At 53.2% G+C, this 16,257-nt stretch overlaps 1 protein-coding gene across 2 annotated transcripts in view; it reads right to left on the bottom strand.

The window, feature by feature from the left end:
• MGAT5B (alpha-1,6-mannosylglycoprotein 6-beta-N-acetylglucosaminyltransferase B) overlaps positions 1–16,257 on the bottom strand; it is a 65,055-nt gene that overhangs the window by 14,815 nt on the left and 33,983 nt on the right. For both annotated transcript variants that reach the window (XM_069032776.1, XM_069032775.1), the window contains exons 4-9: positions 14,196–14,308; positions 13,008–13,081; positions 11,411–11,581; positions 10,457–10,621; positions 9,677–9,846; positions 169–300 (exon numbers count right to left, since the gene is read on the bottom strand). In XM_069032776.1, coding sequence (XP_068888877.1) covers positions 169–300; positions 9,677–9,846; positions 10,457–10,621; positions 11,411–11,581; positions 13,008–13,081; positions 14,196–14,308 — 825 coding nt within the window. The remainder of the gene's footprint in view (positions 1–168; positions 301–9,676; positions 9,847–10,456; positions 10,622–11,410; positions 11,582–13,007; positions 13,082–14,195; positions 14,309–16,257) is intronic.

The raw sequence follows: 16,257 nt of genomic DNA, 5'->3' as shown, positions 1-16,257 counted from the left end.
CTAAATGCATGAGCCTCAGAATGCCTCGTGCCGTGCCAGCAGGGGACATGGCAAGGCACCAGCCAGGCAAAAATCAAAGGGTCTGGCTTTTTGGATTGGTCATTAGCATTAGTCTTCGCTTGCTAATTAATGAAACGGAGAGCAAGAGCGGGCAGTGGCTTTGCTTACCTGTATTTCTTAAAGGAGAGCCCCATGTGCTGCTTCATCTGCTGGAGGCCGTGGTAGTCGGTGTAAATCAGGTCGAAAGGCAGGGGACTGGTCAAGGGGCAGTTCCCCCGTCCTGGAGGCACCCCTAAGTGACTGGGGAGAAGCGGGAGGGATCAGCCCCCAGCACCACCAAAGCCCCGCAGCACAAACACTCCTTTCCCTGCTGGGCATTGAGCAGGAGCCATCAAACAGCTCCTCTTTGGTGGAGGGGGAGGCAGATGGTTCTCCTTCGCCCCAGTTTTTATCTCCCAGGCCAAAGATCTGGAGAGTCCTGGTGCCTCCCCATCTTTGCACCTGCTCCAGCTGGGTTCCTGCTCCTCCCACATGGACTGTGAGGCACAGCATTCCCAGCCAGAGCTCACCAGCATCCCAGTCACCACACGGCCTCCCCTGGACCTCTCTTGTTGAAGACACCAGATTTCATTTACTTTCACTGCAGTCACACCAGTGACAGACTTGTAAAGCCACACCTTTCCTCTCCTCTCTGCCTGCAAGGCTCCCAGCTGAGCCTAAAGCTTGCTGTTCCCAGCTCCATATCCCTCCCAGCACACCCTGGAACGTTTCTCTTATTCCAGTCCTGACCCACCATATCCCAGAGCACTCTCAGCTTCTCCTTGACTCTGCTGGCACTATCTGTCCCTGCATGTTGGGCACATTTCATTCATATTTCTCACTTTTGGTCCCATTTATGAAATAATCCCATAAAACGGGGGCAGCTGGGCCCTGGGTCTCACTCAGGGGGTTTCCAGCCAGTTCCTTACAAACAGCCACACTCAGCCCCTCTTCCCTCCTCCAGTGGATAAAATGTGTTATGAAAATCCAGATAAACTCGACTGACTGCAATCTCTTTATCAAGACCATCAGTTACCTCGCTGCCAGGGTGAGATGTGATTAATCCAGCAAGATACCAGGCTGGCAAACCTGTGGTGTGTCTCTTTCCATTTCCAGTTACCTCTGTGAACTGATGAATCCCTCTCTCCAAAGCTGTTCCACCAAGTGCACCACTGATGTCAGCCTGACAGCCCATCTGCTCGTCTGGACCATGTTTCCTCCTCAGAAGAAAAACCCTGTGACACCTTCCAGCTTCAGCAGGTTTCTCAAAAATCCATGTTGCTTGTACTTGTGATTTCCCAGTGCCAATTCGCTCAGAGGCTGATTCACTCCTCAGTTTTAATGCTCTTGCATTTTGTTTTTCCTCCTAAAGATGACAATTCCTCATCCTCATAACTCCACTCACACCCAAAAAGCAACAGCATCCTCATGGAAAACCAAACTGCTGAGCTGATTTGGTCCACCCAGGCTGTCTCACTCCCACCATGCAGTTGTCCCATTTTGTTCTCAGTCCTTCCAACAGGGCTGAGGAATTCCTGTTTTATTTCACAAGTCTGAGCTCAGACTCTGTGAAATCTCACCCTTAGTTCCTGCCTGCCAGGACATCTGTCTTTGTTTTCTTCTGGGCTCTTCACTTACTCCGAGCCCCTGTTTGGAGATGGGAATTTATCCCAGCCGTGCCTGTAGGTATTTTCTCTTCTTTAAGGAATAAAAGTTCTGGTCAGGTTTTGCACTCCCAGGCTGTGAATGTTTCCCTCTCTGTGACTTCTCTTACTGGTTCTCTTAATTTCACTGCATTTTCCCTTCTTGAGAGTCCCCTTTCCAGCCCTGCCTGGGGTTTAGCTGTTGCTCAGCTGAACCTTGAATGGACCCACAGCCCTGGGGCCCATCCCCTGAGGAGCACTTCTGTAAGGTCCTCACCCCTTGCCAAGCCCTTCAGCATTTCCTCTATCAATCCCGTGGCTGTTTCCAGAGGAAATCAACAGCTTTCCCATCCAGGGACACAATTATCAGAAGTATTTGCTCTCCAGTCTCTCACAGACATCAGAAGGGGCCACACAAAGCCAGAAATTTGTTGGATGTAAGAAATATGATAAAGGGCTCTTGATCTGCTCCTGGCCACAGCTCCCTCTTCTTCTGAACCTGACCAGCTGGAAGATGCCCCTGCTCATTGCAGGGGTTCGGACCAGAAGACCTTTAAAAGGTCCCTCTGAACTCAGATTTTCTATGATTCTGACGTGGTCCCAAGTCCTTGAGTGCTGAGCACCAAGATCCTTCTTCCAGCCCCATCCCAACCTGACACCGGGGAAGGGTCACCCCAAACTCCTGACCATGACAGGGACTCCACAAAATGTGCAAATGTGGAACAACCTCGCTGGCCAAAGCCAGGAAAAGCAGAGAATTTCAATTTTAGACAAAGGGCTGCTTCTGCAGCTGCTTCATTGCTCTTGTCACAAGGAATCGGAGCATCAGCTCAGGGCAGCCTGGCTGGGGATGCCGCAGGGGGAACAAGTTGCAGTTTTGTCACTTTTATGCACAATTTTACACGACAGGACTGATTGGGAAGATGGCAGGAATAGAAAGGCTCTCACCTCCCACAGCCACCTCGGTACAATAAACAGGGCACCAAGGAGACTCAGCCTCCTGGAAGGCTGAAGGGGAATTTTTAAACCAGGATTTTGTAGAGGTGGAATCTCTAAACATCACATTCGCTCACACAGTGCTGCTTTTTCCTCAGACACCAGCCAAACAGTGATTTACACCAACCTGCACTGTGGTGGAACCAACCCATAAACCTTGTATTTAACTAAAAATCCCCAAACCATTACACTGTGCTTGCAGCACACGCCGTCCTCTAGCTGGTACGTGTCACACAAGCCACTGCACTACAAAGTAATCTGTAATTTAAGGAAGCCCTAACCAAGCTTGACGAGGGGCTGCAGGAGGCAGCAATTAGTGTAACTCACACTGAAGCCTCCAAAAAACTTCTCACCAGGTAGGGAGAGCAGGTCTGAGTCTCCCAGCTCCCGTCAGCACCGCAATCTGCCACACATCCCCTCTCCAGGTGCTCAGGACTTGCCACATCCATTTATACTCCCTGTGCCATGGCTGCATGGCTGGAATAGCTCTGAGAGCAGGAGCAGTGGCTTTGAGCAGAACATCTCTTCATTTACCCCCCTTATCCTCCCTAAACACTTTATAACCACTGATTTTATTATTCCACTCATGCAAATCCAGCCTGCACCTCTTAGATGGGGGGTGGGGGGGGGGAGAATTTTTTTTTTATTCCTCCTTATTTAAACATTCTTTATTCAGGCTTTCATCATTTGCCAGTTAAGTCAACTAATTTTCTACTAAACCCAATTTCACTCATGGTTGGAGTGCAATTTCCCTGATTTTTCCTCATGCCATGTACTATTAATGGCGCTTGAAATTACGCAAATAAAATTGATGAGCGCAAACGCCGCCTTCGCCGCCAGCACAGCCCAGGGATCTGCTGTGGAATCACCCCCTCCCAGCTCCTGGGGGAACCTCCCAGACCAGAGCAGCCACGGGTGGTGACCAGCTCAGCACCTCTGGCTGGTGATCCAGGGGCTCACTCCATCCCACATCCCGGATTAGAGCATCGCCTGAGCCCTCGCTCCTCTCTGGGAGGGAGCAGCCGAAGCGGCTCCAATCCAAGTGGATGCCGAGCTCGCCTCTCCGCCAGCTGCCTCCACCAGCTGTGCCTACTCCAGAATAAATCTCCAGCAGCTTCTTGTCCTGCTATTTTCCTCTTAGAGGTACTTTAATCAGCCAGGGGACCGTCCCCTCCCCGGGCGCGGTGCAGGCGCTCTGGAGTCAGATGACTGAGGGGTTATCTTTACATCCCATTGACCTATTTACAAATTAACCCAATGTTTCTCTCCACGTTATCACTCCTGGTGCTGAGAAGCCCGGCACTAAATGGATCCCGTGGGCATCTCCTGGCAGCCTGGGCCAATATTCTGTATTATATTTAATTGCGTCGTCTCTGCCCGCATCTGCTGCCATCAACAAGGCTGAGAACAGAGCAGAGCTCCTGTCCTTGCTACTCCCTTTACCTTCTCCAAGTCTGCAAGAGCCCAGCAGGCACAGGGATGTTGTTATCCAGGGATGAAAGGTGCCAGAGCCAGCTCCCAGGGGTCTGTGACAACCCCATCACAACCAACAAGTGCAAATCTAAGCCCAGGACATGAACATCCTACTGCCTGCCCTCTGCTCCCAGCTCTTCCCCCTGCTGGAACGAACACTCACTAGAAATGAGGATTTCCAAGCAATTTCAGCATGATTTTTAAGCCACCTGCAACGGTTTCACTTTCGCAAGGTGCACCTGGCCCATCATTGATCTTGTATGACACAGCCCTACTCATCCAGGGGGGAAGTTCAGCAATCCATTTATTTATTTCCAAGACCTGGAGATGCACAGGAGGGTGCCAGAACAAACAATTCTTTCTGGTCACAGATTCAGCAAATAGTGAAGAAACTTCCCAGGAAAGGAGAAATAAACACTTGGATTCCTTCAGGGAGCAGCAGAAACTGAGCACTCACGTGCTGGTGGTGCCTGGGACAGAAGGGCTGTTCTCCTGCTGTCCCAGCTGCTCCAAAAAAAGGAAGAAATTCTTCCCTGTGAGGGTGGTGAGACCCTGGCAGAGGCTGCCCAGAGAAGCTGTGGCTGCCCCATCCATGGAAGTGTCCAAGGCCAGGTTGGACTCGAGTACCAGGAGCACCTGATGCTCATTAAAGGCTGAAGGTTCCTCCTCACCAGTGCAGAGCTGATCAGTCCCACAGCCTTTCCAGGCAGCTCCATCAGGATCACACGGAACCGGTCACTTCTGGCTGTTTCCACAAGCAGTTCCTGTCTCTCCCACACAACAGCAGGACTGGTTTTGCCAGCTGGCGAGGGGAGTGAAGCCAGAGCCTGGGCATGGCACAGGTTTTCATGTGAACAGATGCAAGACAGAAAGATGGCTTTTATCTGCCAGGAGATAATTAGAAATGTGCTTTCTGGACATTGTGTTTCCATCTGAACAGCCCTTTTTGCAGCCTGAGCACACCTCGGTGAGCGTGGAAAGGGCAGGGAAATCGCAGCTCTCGCTGCACTCCCAGGCACTGAGAGGAGACTGTGGGCAGTGGGAGCAGAGCCTCGTCCCACCACAGCTCCGAGGCTCCACCCCAGCACAGGGAGGGTGGCTCAGCACCCAAACCCCACGCTGGCCACAGCAGGGAAAGGGCTGCCAGCATGGGATCCAGGCACGTGCTTCAAATCCAGCGCTTTGCCAGCACTGGAATTAAGAGTCCAGAACTTGACACAGGAGCAATTAAGCTCTGGGAACGCTTTGTAAAGCCCTGACCCCATGAGGCATCAAATCCCATTTTCTTCGACTTTCTGTCCTGCTTTATGAGCAGTTAATTTCGAGGGGACAATTGCAAAAATCACCTTTCAGCGTCCCCGAGATTGATGGTGCCCAGCAACTCACGGCTCTGCGGCCCCTTCTCCCCCAGTCTCTCCCTCAGCCCCAGAAAAGCAGCTGGACCTGCCAACATGACCACTCCCATGGCTTAAGGATGAGGGTAGGAGCTGGATCTTCCAGGAGTGCCCATTGTGCTGCTTCTCCTGGGAAAAAAGGCTGAGAGGATCCTTCCTGCCTCCCCCCAGGGCACAGATGCTCCAGAGGAAAAGCCTGGGTTTATTCAAGCTTTTTTTTGCCGGCACAGCCATTGCTCCAAAGTGCTGCTTGTAATTTTCCAGCATCTACTCATGAGCTGCCTCATTAACAACCCAGCTCAGAGCTTTCAGGCACTTCCCACTCCTCCCCTAGCAAGCAAGCAACAACACCAACACTGGCCTGGATTCTCACCTCCCTGAAAGCACTTTTGGCCTACCAACACAGCACAAGAGGTCTTCAGCAAGAATCAAGTGTTGGCGTTCAGATTTGGGATGTTTCTTCCCTCCCCGCTTCAAGACAAGGCTCAAAAAGCTGCTGGCTGCCCACCCAGCACAAATCTCAGAGAGAAAACAGCTCCTGGCTCCCTGCTCCAGCTCGGCAGTTTGTTTTCCTTCTGGGAAGATACACATAGAAACATGGAATGGTTTGGGTTGGAAGGGAGCTGATAACCCTGTGTTTCACCCCTTGCCTCTCCAGAGGCACCAGAAGCAGCTCACAAATTCACTGGGAGTTCAAAGGAGAACAAACACCTGCACTTAGTTCAACTACAGGAGAAAAAATAGCCCCTGGTAAGACTCGGCAGTGGAACTCACAGATCTTTAAAGTCTATAGTGGGTAAAAGATAACCCAAATAAACTGGCCCTGGAAAACCGGGGCTGAGCTCCACGGCTGAGATCTCAGACCTCACAGGGACATTTGGGCAGTGCTGAGCTGAGCCGGGGGTGAAGCCTGCAGATTCCCAGAGCTCCTTATCTTTGTTCCAGATTAGCATTGGTCCCTAAACCAGAGGAAGAACCATTTGACACCCCTGCCCCTCACTGCTGGGCAGGGAGGGCTGCCCAGCACACATGGTCACACTCCCAACCTGTTGTCACCGCCAGCTCTCCATCACCAGCTTTTTTGACCAGGGTCTCACTTCTCCTCCTTCATTTTCCTGATCCTTGACATTCCAGACCCAATCCAGACCCAATCCAGACCCAATCCAGACCACCTCCAAGCACTGCTGCACTGCAATCAATACAGATGCTAATCATGAACAGCTCTCAGATAACCACTGGCTGAAGTGTATGCAGACAAATCTTCCAGTGATCCCTTGCCAGTGATCAATATGCACAGAAAAATCAGCTCAGAAATGTGAAGAGACAGAAAAAAAAAAAAAAACCCAGGAGAGAGGTTAATCTATGCTGAATAATTTATGGGCTCCAGCGAAGGCCTTGCTGGACAGGAGCAGCTACAGCTCCCAGCCATGAAAGGAGCAGGGGTTGCCAAAGAAAAACACACAAGGATGGATTCAACGTTTCACACTGCTGGAGCAAAATATCCCCAAACCCACCCCCCACTGGTGCCTGTCCTGCTGCAAGGTCAGCAAGAAACGTCCAGGATGGGAGAGGACAAATTCAGGCCCAGTCTAGAGAGAGGCAAAGCTTTGCTACTTCAGGAGGGTTCAGGGGGCAGGAGGGATAAGGAATCAGAGTGCCTGGGCTGCCCCTTCCCCAGTGACACAGATTTAGCTTTGCTGCATCCCTGCAGCCCAGCTCCAGCCCTTTGTGCATCCCTGGCTCTCTGAACTCCTGCCCAAAGGTGGCTACACATAAAACCCCCTCCAGGCTTTAAGGAAGAGCCCGAGACCAACTATTAGCACAACTCAGGACTAATTACACATGTTCCACTAAGCCTCCCACTCGCTCCTGGTGAGGCAAAAGCTTTTCCCAGCACTCCTTAGAGCCTCCAGCCCAGCAGCAGGGATGCTGCTGAGAGATCCGCAGGCACGGACCAGGACTGCTGGCACCACTCAGTCCTCCCCTGGGGCAGAACCTCTGCCCCCCTCGGGACACCCACATTAACCCATCTCTTGATGGGCTGCAGGAGGGTGCCAGTGGTGACCCTCCCAGCGCTGGGCTTGGTCTCCAAAGGGACAGAGGGGACACGGCTCCAGCCCCAGGTCCTGCCTCTGCTGGCCCCAGCCCATCAATATGAAAGTGAGCACTCAGTGTGGTGTCCAGCATTTAAAACGTCGCCAAAGCCAGGCAGAGGACACGTGTTTGGGGAGGTGGGGATGGTTTCTGGGACACAGAGAAGGGCAAGATGTGCAGCCCCAGCCCGGCTCGCTCGCTTCCCAATCTCAGCTAGGAGGGGGAAGAGACAGAGCTGCCGTTCCCAGGCATCCCAAGGGACACATCCAAATCCACGTCAGAAGAGGAGCTCTCATCACTGCAAGTGGGGTGGAAGCTCCCAGGCTTCTGGGAAAGGGGGAATCCTACAGGGAGCAGGGCAGCTCTCACCTGAGTCACTCGCAGAGAGAAATGGGTGCAGCAAAACCACCCCCTGAGACTCCGACAGCTCCTTCCCCTCCCTAAACCACCACCACGAGGTTCGTCATTGAAAAACACAAACAAGAGCCACACAACAACAACAACAACACAACCCTGCCAGCCATTAACTCCTTTCATCCTTCAGTACACGGGTATTATTTAGCGCATCATTCCCGCCTCTTTCAGGGGATGCTGCCTCTTGCATTAGGACCAGGATGATTTTTTTGAGTTAATTAGTTAGGAGCTAATTCCGTTCATTAATTCTGAATGCTGCAGGGGCTGGGCTGGAGGTTTTTTGTTGTTTTTCTCCAGGATTGTTGGTTTTTTTCACTCCCTTTTCAGCATGGCTCATTATGTGGCCAATGCTGGTTTAGCATCTCCCAAAGCCTGCCCAGTCCCCGAGGCAGCTTCAGGCGCTTCTTGATTTATAACCCATCTAATTTGCAATTTCCCTGGTACTTGCCCTCCACTCGGGATGTCTCAAAGGAGGTGAGCAAAGCTTATGAGGTGACAGAAGGCAGCGGTGTCAGCCCAGTAATAACAGAACTGCATCAGCAGAGAGGAACAGGGCACACTGTTAGCTTCTCCCTCTTACCCTTTCCATCTAATATTGGTCCCTCTTGGACACTCTCACCCTGTGTTGCCCAATATCCCATGGCAGAGAGAGCCCATCCCTCTGTGGGAAGTGCCTCCAGCAGCAGCAAATCCCCCCAGGGGTCCCCAAGTCGCTCCCAGCACCTCTTGAGGAGGGGCAACTTGGGGGCCACCACCCCCTGCAAGAGATGCAGGTTCCACTTTGGCAGCCCCCCAGCTGCTTGCCTTGTGGTGGGGAAGGGAAGGGAAGGGAAGGGAAGGGAAGGGAAGGGAAGGGAAGGGAAGGGAAGGGAAGGGAAGGGAAGGGAAGGGAAGGGAAGGGAAGGGAAGGGAAGGGAAGGGAAGGGAAGGGAAGGGAAGGGAAGGGAAGGGAAGGGAAGGGAAGGGAAGGGAAGGGAAGGGAAGGGAAGGGAAGGGAAGGGAAGGGAAGGGAAGGGAAGGGAAGGGAAGGGAAGGGAAGGGAAGGGAAGGGAAGGGAAGGGAAGGGAAGGGAAGGGAAGGGAAGGGAAGGGAAGGGAAGGGAAGGGAAGGGAAGGGAAGGGAAGGGAAGGGAAGGGAAGGGAAGGGAAGGGAAGGGAAGGGTTTCTGCTCAAACAACACCAGCAAAGCCCCAGGCGTAGGGTGCAGCCATGCAGGGTGGGAAGAGCCAGCGACCTGCAGGACACCTGCATCCTGCAGCCATGTGGCCACCAGCCCAGCAGAGAGCATCCCTGGGCAATGGGGTGGGAAAGGGAGCTTTCCCGTGGCCAGCTCCAGGCAGGTGACAGAGGACAGGGGATGCTGTGTGCTGGCAGCACGCATCTGCTCGGATCCAGCGCCGGGGCCACAGGGCGCATGTCCACATCAGCCCCATGCAAAGCATCACTTTTCCCCAGTCCTTCCCACTGTCCTGGGATGTAGAAGGGATGAGATCTCCCCTAGGCATGATGCTGGTGGTACAGTACAGCACCAGCACTGTCTGAGACGCAGGTGGGCAAAGAGCCACCCCCAGCCTTTTCAGACCTCGTGCTTCCACCCAAGACCTCGATGCAACCCAGCACCCACCTCTGCAGCTCCTTCAGGGAGACCGTGACCCTCAGGCTGTGTCCCAGCACGAAGAGGGCAGCCAGGATGTCAGCCCACTGCACCATCTCACCCAGGGGACCTCCCTTCAGCACCCGTGGGCTGAAAACGTCCCCCGACTCCTCCGTCAGGAAGCCGATATGGATCAAGATCTGCAGGGACAAGCAGAGGGGTCAGCACTAGGGAAAGGGACAATCTGGGTTTTCCAGCCCAGAATGACTTATGGTCCGTGATTCCCTCCAGCTCCTTTGCAGGCTGTAATTACTCAGGGAGCTCAGTCAGGTGTGCAGACAAAAGATCTATGTCCAATTAGCACAGACCCAGTGGTCAGAGCTTGGCAGCTCCCTTTGATTGCCACTCTGTGTCCCAGGCTCGTGTTCTCCATGTCCATCCCAGTCTGAACCACAGACTAGAGCTGGATTTCCCAGCACACAGGGGCCAAAGGAGAAGGCACCACAGAAACACCAACAGGAGGGCCAGGAACCTCAGCTTATCCTCAGAGGAGACCTGTCAGACTCCAATGGCAGCTGGACACCATCTCCACCCACCAAGACCCGTCTCCAAAATCCACCCCCATTGTTCAGCAACACCAGTCCTGCACATCCCAGTGGACTCATATCCATGGACAGCAGACCGACCCCGCAGACCCATGTGCTTCCATAAATGAATTTTCCTCCCAGCTCGCTCCCATCCCAGCTGTCCCCATTCCCCGTGTCCCCAAGGGCTCGTCTCCCCCGTGTGTTCCCTGAGAACCCCCCGTACGTGTTTCTGCTCCCTCTGCCGCCCCGCCAGCTTCTGCTCGAGGCGCCGCGCCGCCCGCAGCCACTGCTGGGCCAGGTGCCGGATCCTCTTCTTCATGAAGCTCAGGGACTCCTTGCCCGTGCCGATGAGCTCCAGCAGGTGAGCCAGGTCCCTCCGGAAAGCTGCCTAGGGAAGGAGCACGCTCTGCACGGTGAGTGTAGGGAAAGCGGGCGCCAGAGGCACCCCCGGGCTGCCCCGCAGCCTGGGCAGGGTTTGTCCATCTCAGCAGAGGTGCTCTGAGTCCTTCGTGCTCCCCCAGAGCCGTCACAGCTCCTCCACTTTGTGCCCCAAATCCCAGAGGCCCCACTGCACCCAGAGCATCTCATGAGAACCCGGATTCCTCAGCAGAGGAAAGGCACGGACATGCTGGAGTGGGTCCAGAGGAGGCCACAAAAATGATCAGAGGGTGAAGCATCTCTGCTGTCAACAGGCTGAGGGAGCTGGGGGTGTTCAGCCTGGACAAGAGAAGGCTCCAGAGAGATCTTCTTGCAGCCTTTCAAATGCTTACAGGGGCTTATAAAAAGACAGGGACCGACTTTTTAGCAGGGCCTGTTGCAACAGGACAAGGAGTGACGCCTTAAACTAAAAGAGAGTTGATCCAGGCAGGATATAAAGAAGAAACTTTTCATGGTGAGGGTGATAAAACACTGGCAACAAGTTGCAAAGAGAGGTGGTGGATGCTCCATCCCTTGAAACATTCAAGGCCAGGTTGGGCAGGGCTTGGAACACCCTGTTCTACTGGACGGCGTCCCTGCCCATAAAGATCCCTTCCAACCCCAACCATCCTGTGGTTCTACGAAAACCAGAGAGGCATCACGGCCCTGCTGACACTGGATGTTTATTTCTGGCAGCCTTGATGCCGATGCCTCTCCCCAAGCCCCTGGCCCAGCAGAAGCCAGGCTGGGCCCACCTTACCTGCGCCCGGGGCGGCACCGGCGGCGAGGGCACGGCCACCGTCCGGTTTCGCCAGGGCAGGGGCGGGCAGAACCACTCGACCTCGCTGAGGTAGATGAGGAAGGAGCACTCGGTGCCGTCCACGCCAAAAAACGCATAGCAGGGGTCAGAGGTCCAGCGGGCCCTCATCCACTGCAAGGGGCAAAGAAACACGTGGGGCTCATGGAGGAGATGTGATTGCCCTCCCAGCTGCCCCTGCTATGGAAAACCTCTGTTCTCCATCCCCTTTCTCTGTCTGGGAGATAAAAATGAAGTGCAGAGGGTGAAGAAAGGGCTGCAAGCCCAGCCCCAGTGCCACAGGGCTGATGTTCACCCACTCTGCCTCCCACTCAGTGCCTCCAGGGGATGTGGGGCAGAGGAAGAGCCAGGAGGGTTTGCTGGGGGCTCCCTGCGTTTCTAGCACCGGTTCCAGCCTTCCCTGGGGGCACAGCCATAAATCCCCAGGAAATGATGCACTGCAGGGATTTCTTCTGGCTGGCTTTGCTGGGGAGCTGCTGATCTCATTGCCCCTGGAGCAGCAGGGCAGGGAGACAGATCTGCCAGCAGTCCCCAAGGATGATTTCACATGGAGGAGAATAACCAGGGACCAGAGCAACGATTTATCATCCCCCACTAGGGCTCTTGCCAGCCTCTTCCTAATTCAACTACAAAAACAAATCTGCTCAGGGACAGGTTGCTGTGCCCAATCTGTAAAGCACAGCCATCACCAGGAGGGGAGATGGGATTACAGCCTTCCACAATTGCATTACATCCTGAATTTACTCAAATCGTGGAAGGAAAGGGTAGCTAACACCCGTGGAAGAGAAAAATCCAGCCCCTCCATATCATTTTCTTACACCCTTCAACATCTGTTCAGGGAGACTCGGCCCTGCAGAAGCCTGAGCTTGAAGCAGGTTGGGAAGAGGAGGGAAAAGGGTGATGCTTTTAATTAGTTGATGTAAATAAGCTCTCTGACAAAGCCATCATGCTCTGGGCCAAGTGCCAGGCAGCATTCCGGTGTAAAGAGCAGGCTGGGTCAGGCAGGACATCCGATTTGAGATGGAGGTCCTGGCCACCTGAACGAGGTGCTGCTCTGGGCAGTGCTGGGCTTATTCCCCAGGCACCAGGGAATGCTCGACATGACAGAGCTTCCTCCTCACCGTGCTTCTGGCATTAAACACACAAACTGCAGGCAGGGTGGTCTCACAGCTGATTCTGCCACAGCCTGTGGCTTCAGTGCTTAGTACCACTGCAGCTAAAGGTACATTGGGGGTGGGTATTACTGGGGAAAGCCAGTCCCATTTCTGTAGCACAGGCTGCCAGAGAAGGTTGGACACCTCCCTCGTGTTTTCTCCTCACAGCACAGCCCTGCTTTGCTTTCCACACCTTTGGCTCTGCTCCTCCTCCTTCAAGGGGCTGCACCTTTCCAATATTAACAAACATTTTATTCTGGAAAACATCCCCTGACCCCATTACCCTTCCCAGTTTAACCCCCAGGGTCACTGCTCAGGGCCCTTCCCTTCCCAGCAGCTTCCATCCCAGGTGGAGACCCTCTCCCAGACAGGGAACCCCAACTCACCTCCACCTTCCCTGCACAGTCGGGGTACTTGGGGTCCCTGGGCACCTCACACTGATCCCTCCTGCCTTCCATCACTGCAGAGAGACAATTTGGGCATGGGGAGAGCTGGGACATGACAGTGGAGCATCTAGAAATGCTGGGAGGGGATGGGATGGGATGGGATGGGATGGGATGGGATGGGATGGGATGGGATGGGATGGGATGGGATGGGATGGGATGGGATGGGATGGGATGGGATGGGATAGGATGGGATAGGATGGGATAGGATGGGATAGGATGGGATAGGATGGGATGGGACAGGGCTGGCAGCCCCCAAGCATGTTCACTGGTGCCACAGCTGGGCTGGCAGACAGCCCCATCCCACTGGATAGAGCAGGACATCAAGACATGAAGCATCTTCAGCATCCTTCCCAAATCAGGGAGGAAACAGAGGAAACCACCCTGCTTCAACGCCAGGAATGTTCCCCTTCCCTGAATCTCAGCAGGTCGGTTTCCAGCACTTCCCTGTGCCCTCTGCCTGGTCCAGACCCCAAGTCCCACCTTTCCCCACTCCTGTCAGCAGACTGCAGGATCTAGGGAAATACTTGACAGGCTTTATGCTGTAAACTTGCAAGAAAAACTGTCCTGCTGAGCTGCTGGAAGAAGACTCAGCCCCCAAAGTGAGTTCCAGAATAAGCCACAAAGTGGCTAAAAAGACAACAGGATCTCTTTTCTCCCTCTGTGGTTGGGTCAATAAAAGCCACCACCCCTCCTCTAAGCCCTCCTTTGTCCATGACTGAAAAGCATGAGGTGCAAGAGGCAATGGAAGGATCTTCTGCCTAAACCCCAAGGACCACGCAGCCATGTGGAGAAACATCTGGAGAGCCCAGCTGCACTCCCAGCAGTGCCACAGTGGGATGGGAATGTCTCTCCTGGTGCTGAATCCCAGCCCCTGTGCATTTGGATCCAAACCACCAAATTTTTCTACCCAGGTGCTTGTGCTGGCACTGCTCCTCACCTTTAATTTTGCATTTAATCCCCTGGCATCCATTCCTGACAGCCATTCAGATTTGTTACCACTCGTCCCCCTGGCAGGCACAAGTTTCCCAAGGAAGCCAGCCTCAGACCAGCATCCATTCCCAGCATTTTTACCAAATTTTTCATGGTTGGATGTGTGTTTGGAGCATGGGGACCCCCAGGGACACTCACCTTTCCCATTCAGGAGGCTGTTCCGGAGAATCTGATCCACTTTTATTGCAATGTCCGACACGTTCTGAGCTATGGCCTGGATCCTCTCCATCAACCCAGCTGCTGGCTGGAACCTGGGAGAGAAACCAAATTAACCCTGAGAACTTGGTGTCTCCCAGTGGTGACACTCAGAGATGCTCAGAGCGAAATCCATGCCCTTGGAAGCTGCCAGCAGGTTGAACTTAGCTCCAGGATGAAACATGGGAGCACCTGGTGCAGCATTTAACAGGCAAAGAAGCTGCTGCCTTCCAGGAGGTTTGATTGAAAACCTATTTAAATCAGTATTTATACCTCTTCTGCCATTTTCTGCAGTGTGCTGATAAACACGGATCCACCTGTGCATTTTATGCAGGGAAATATTAAATACTCTGGCAAAAAAAAAAAGTTTTTTATTTCAGATGTGCTGTGTTCGAAAATCCTCTGCTAATTATTGGCTTTGAGGTGCATATAGGAAGCTGTGCTGGGGAGGAAAAAAAAAAAGAGAAAAAGAATAAAAATACAGGAAAAAGAAGGTAAAACCAAAAAGGGATGGGTGAGCTTGTGGGCTTGGAGCAGAGTGATGAAAGGCACACAGGACACGTGGATGTCCTGAGCCAGCCCATCCACAGAAGGTGGGGATCAGTTTCTCCTCCTGAGTAACAAGTGATAGGACAAGACAAAACAGCTTCAAGTTGTACCTGAGGAGGTTTAGATTGGATATCAGGAAACATTTCTTCACTGAAAGCGAGGCCAGGCATTGGAACAGCCTGCCCAGGGAAGTGGTGGAATCACCATCTCTGGAAGTGTCCCAAAAACATGCAGATGTGGTTCTTAGGGACATGGTTTAGTGATGGGCTTGGCAGTGCTGGGCTAATGGCCGGACTCCATGATGTCAGAGGTGTTTTCCAACCTCGGTGATTCTGAGATTCAGCTGAGTGGATTTCCAGGACCCCAACAAGGAGCAGCAGTGAGGGCTGTGCAGGGACAGGGAGCTGGGGCGGCATCGAGAGCACGGCAGGAGCCGGGGCTGAGCTGGGGATTGCAGCCCCAGCAAAGCCCACAGGCACCTTCCCACCAAGGCTTGAGGTCAGATCCCACCAGCTTGGGTAGCTGCACGTGCTTGCATGGAATCAAACCTGGAATCAACACTGTCCTGGGTGAACAGCCCCATTAACCTCAGCCAAGGAACACCTTGTGTGCCCAGGGAAACAGAGCCCTGTAAAGAAGCCGGGTGTCCATTAAAACCTGGTGTCACCTGGAAAAGGGCAAAGACAACTCCATCCATCAGCAGTGGTGCCCTGCCAGGCTTGACAAGGAGCAAGCCCTCCCCCTCCAACACCTCTGCTGCCACTTCCACCACAAACAGCCACCACATCTGGATGAGTTATCCCAGGAAATAACTTCCCCTTCTGCAGCGTTCGGGTCGTAAGTTTTCCCTCCCGCTGCCGCCGAGGTGGTTTCGATACAAGGGAATGTCACACGCAGTGAGCAAAACCAAAAGGGCTACCTTGAATGCTCGTGGCACAAAAAACACGTGCTGATGGCAGGTCCTTCGTGGTGAAGTTTTATGTTTGTTCTCCAGCAGATCAGTGAACCCAAAGGCTGGGATTTAAAGTACCTCTGTCCTCAAGGCTAAAAAAATCCCGGTTTTATGAACCGACACTGCTTCAGTTGTTGATTTAAAGTCCATTTGCCAGCAGCGAGCAGCCCACATTTTTCCTTCTGGCATGGTTTACAACCATCAATATTCAGGCTGCAAATCTCCACAGGGAGCCACTGATCTTGGGCTTTTAAGAAATAATAATTAAATGCAGAGGACACCGTTGCCCCCGAGTCACTTCCAACCTTTGCAGAGAATAAACCCCAGGTATCCTGCTGTAACTGCTGCAGCAGGGAGGCTGCTCGTGAGGCCTTGGGAAAACATGGGCACAAAAATAACCTGAGATAAGCTCAGCTTGTCAGCATGGCTCCGAGGAGATAAAATTGTCCTGGTCTGAAAGCTTGAAAACCCCCATTTCTGCAACCCTTTTTCCACCAGCAAGCA

This window comes from Aphelocoma coerulescens, chromosome 18 (assembly GCF_041296385.1).
Source record: "Aphelocoma coerulescens isolate FSJ_1873_10779 chromosome 18, UR_Acoe_1.0, whole genome shotgun sequence".
NCBI lineage: Eukaryota > Metazoa > Chordata > Aves > Passeriformes > Corvidae > Aphelocoma > Aphelocoma coerulescens.
The sequence above is the reverse complement of the archived record's forward strand: the minus strand, read 5'-3'. Positions and strand labels throughout refer to the sequence as shown.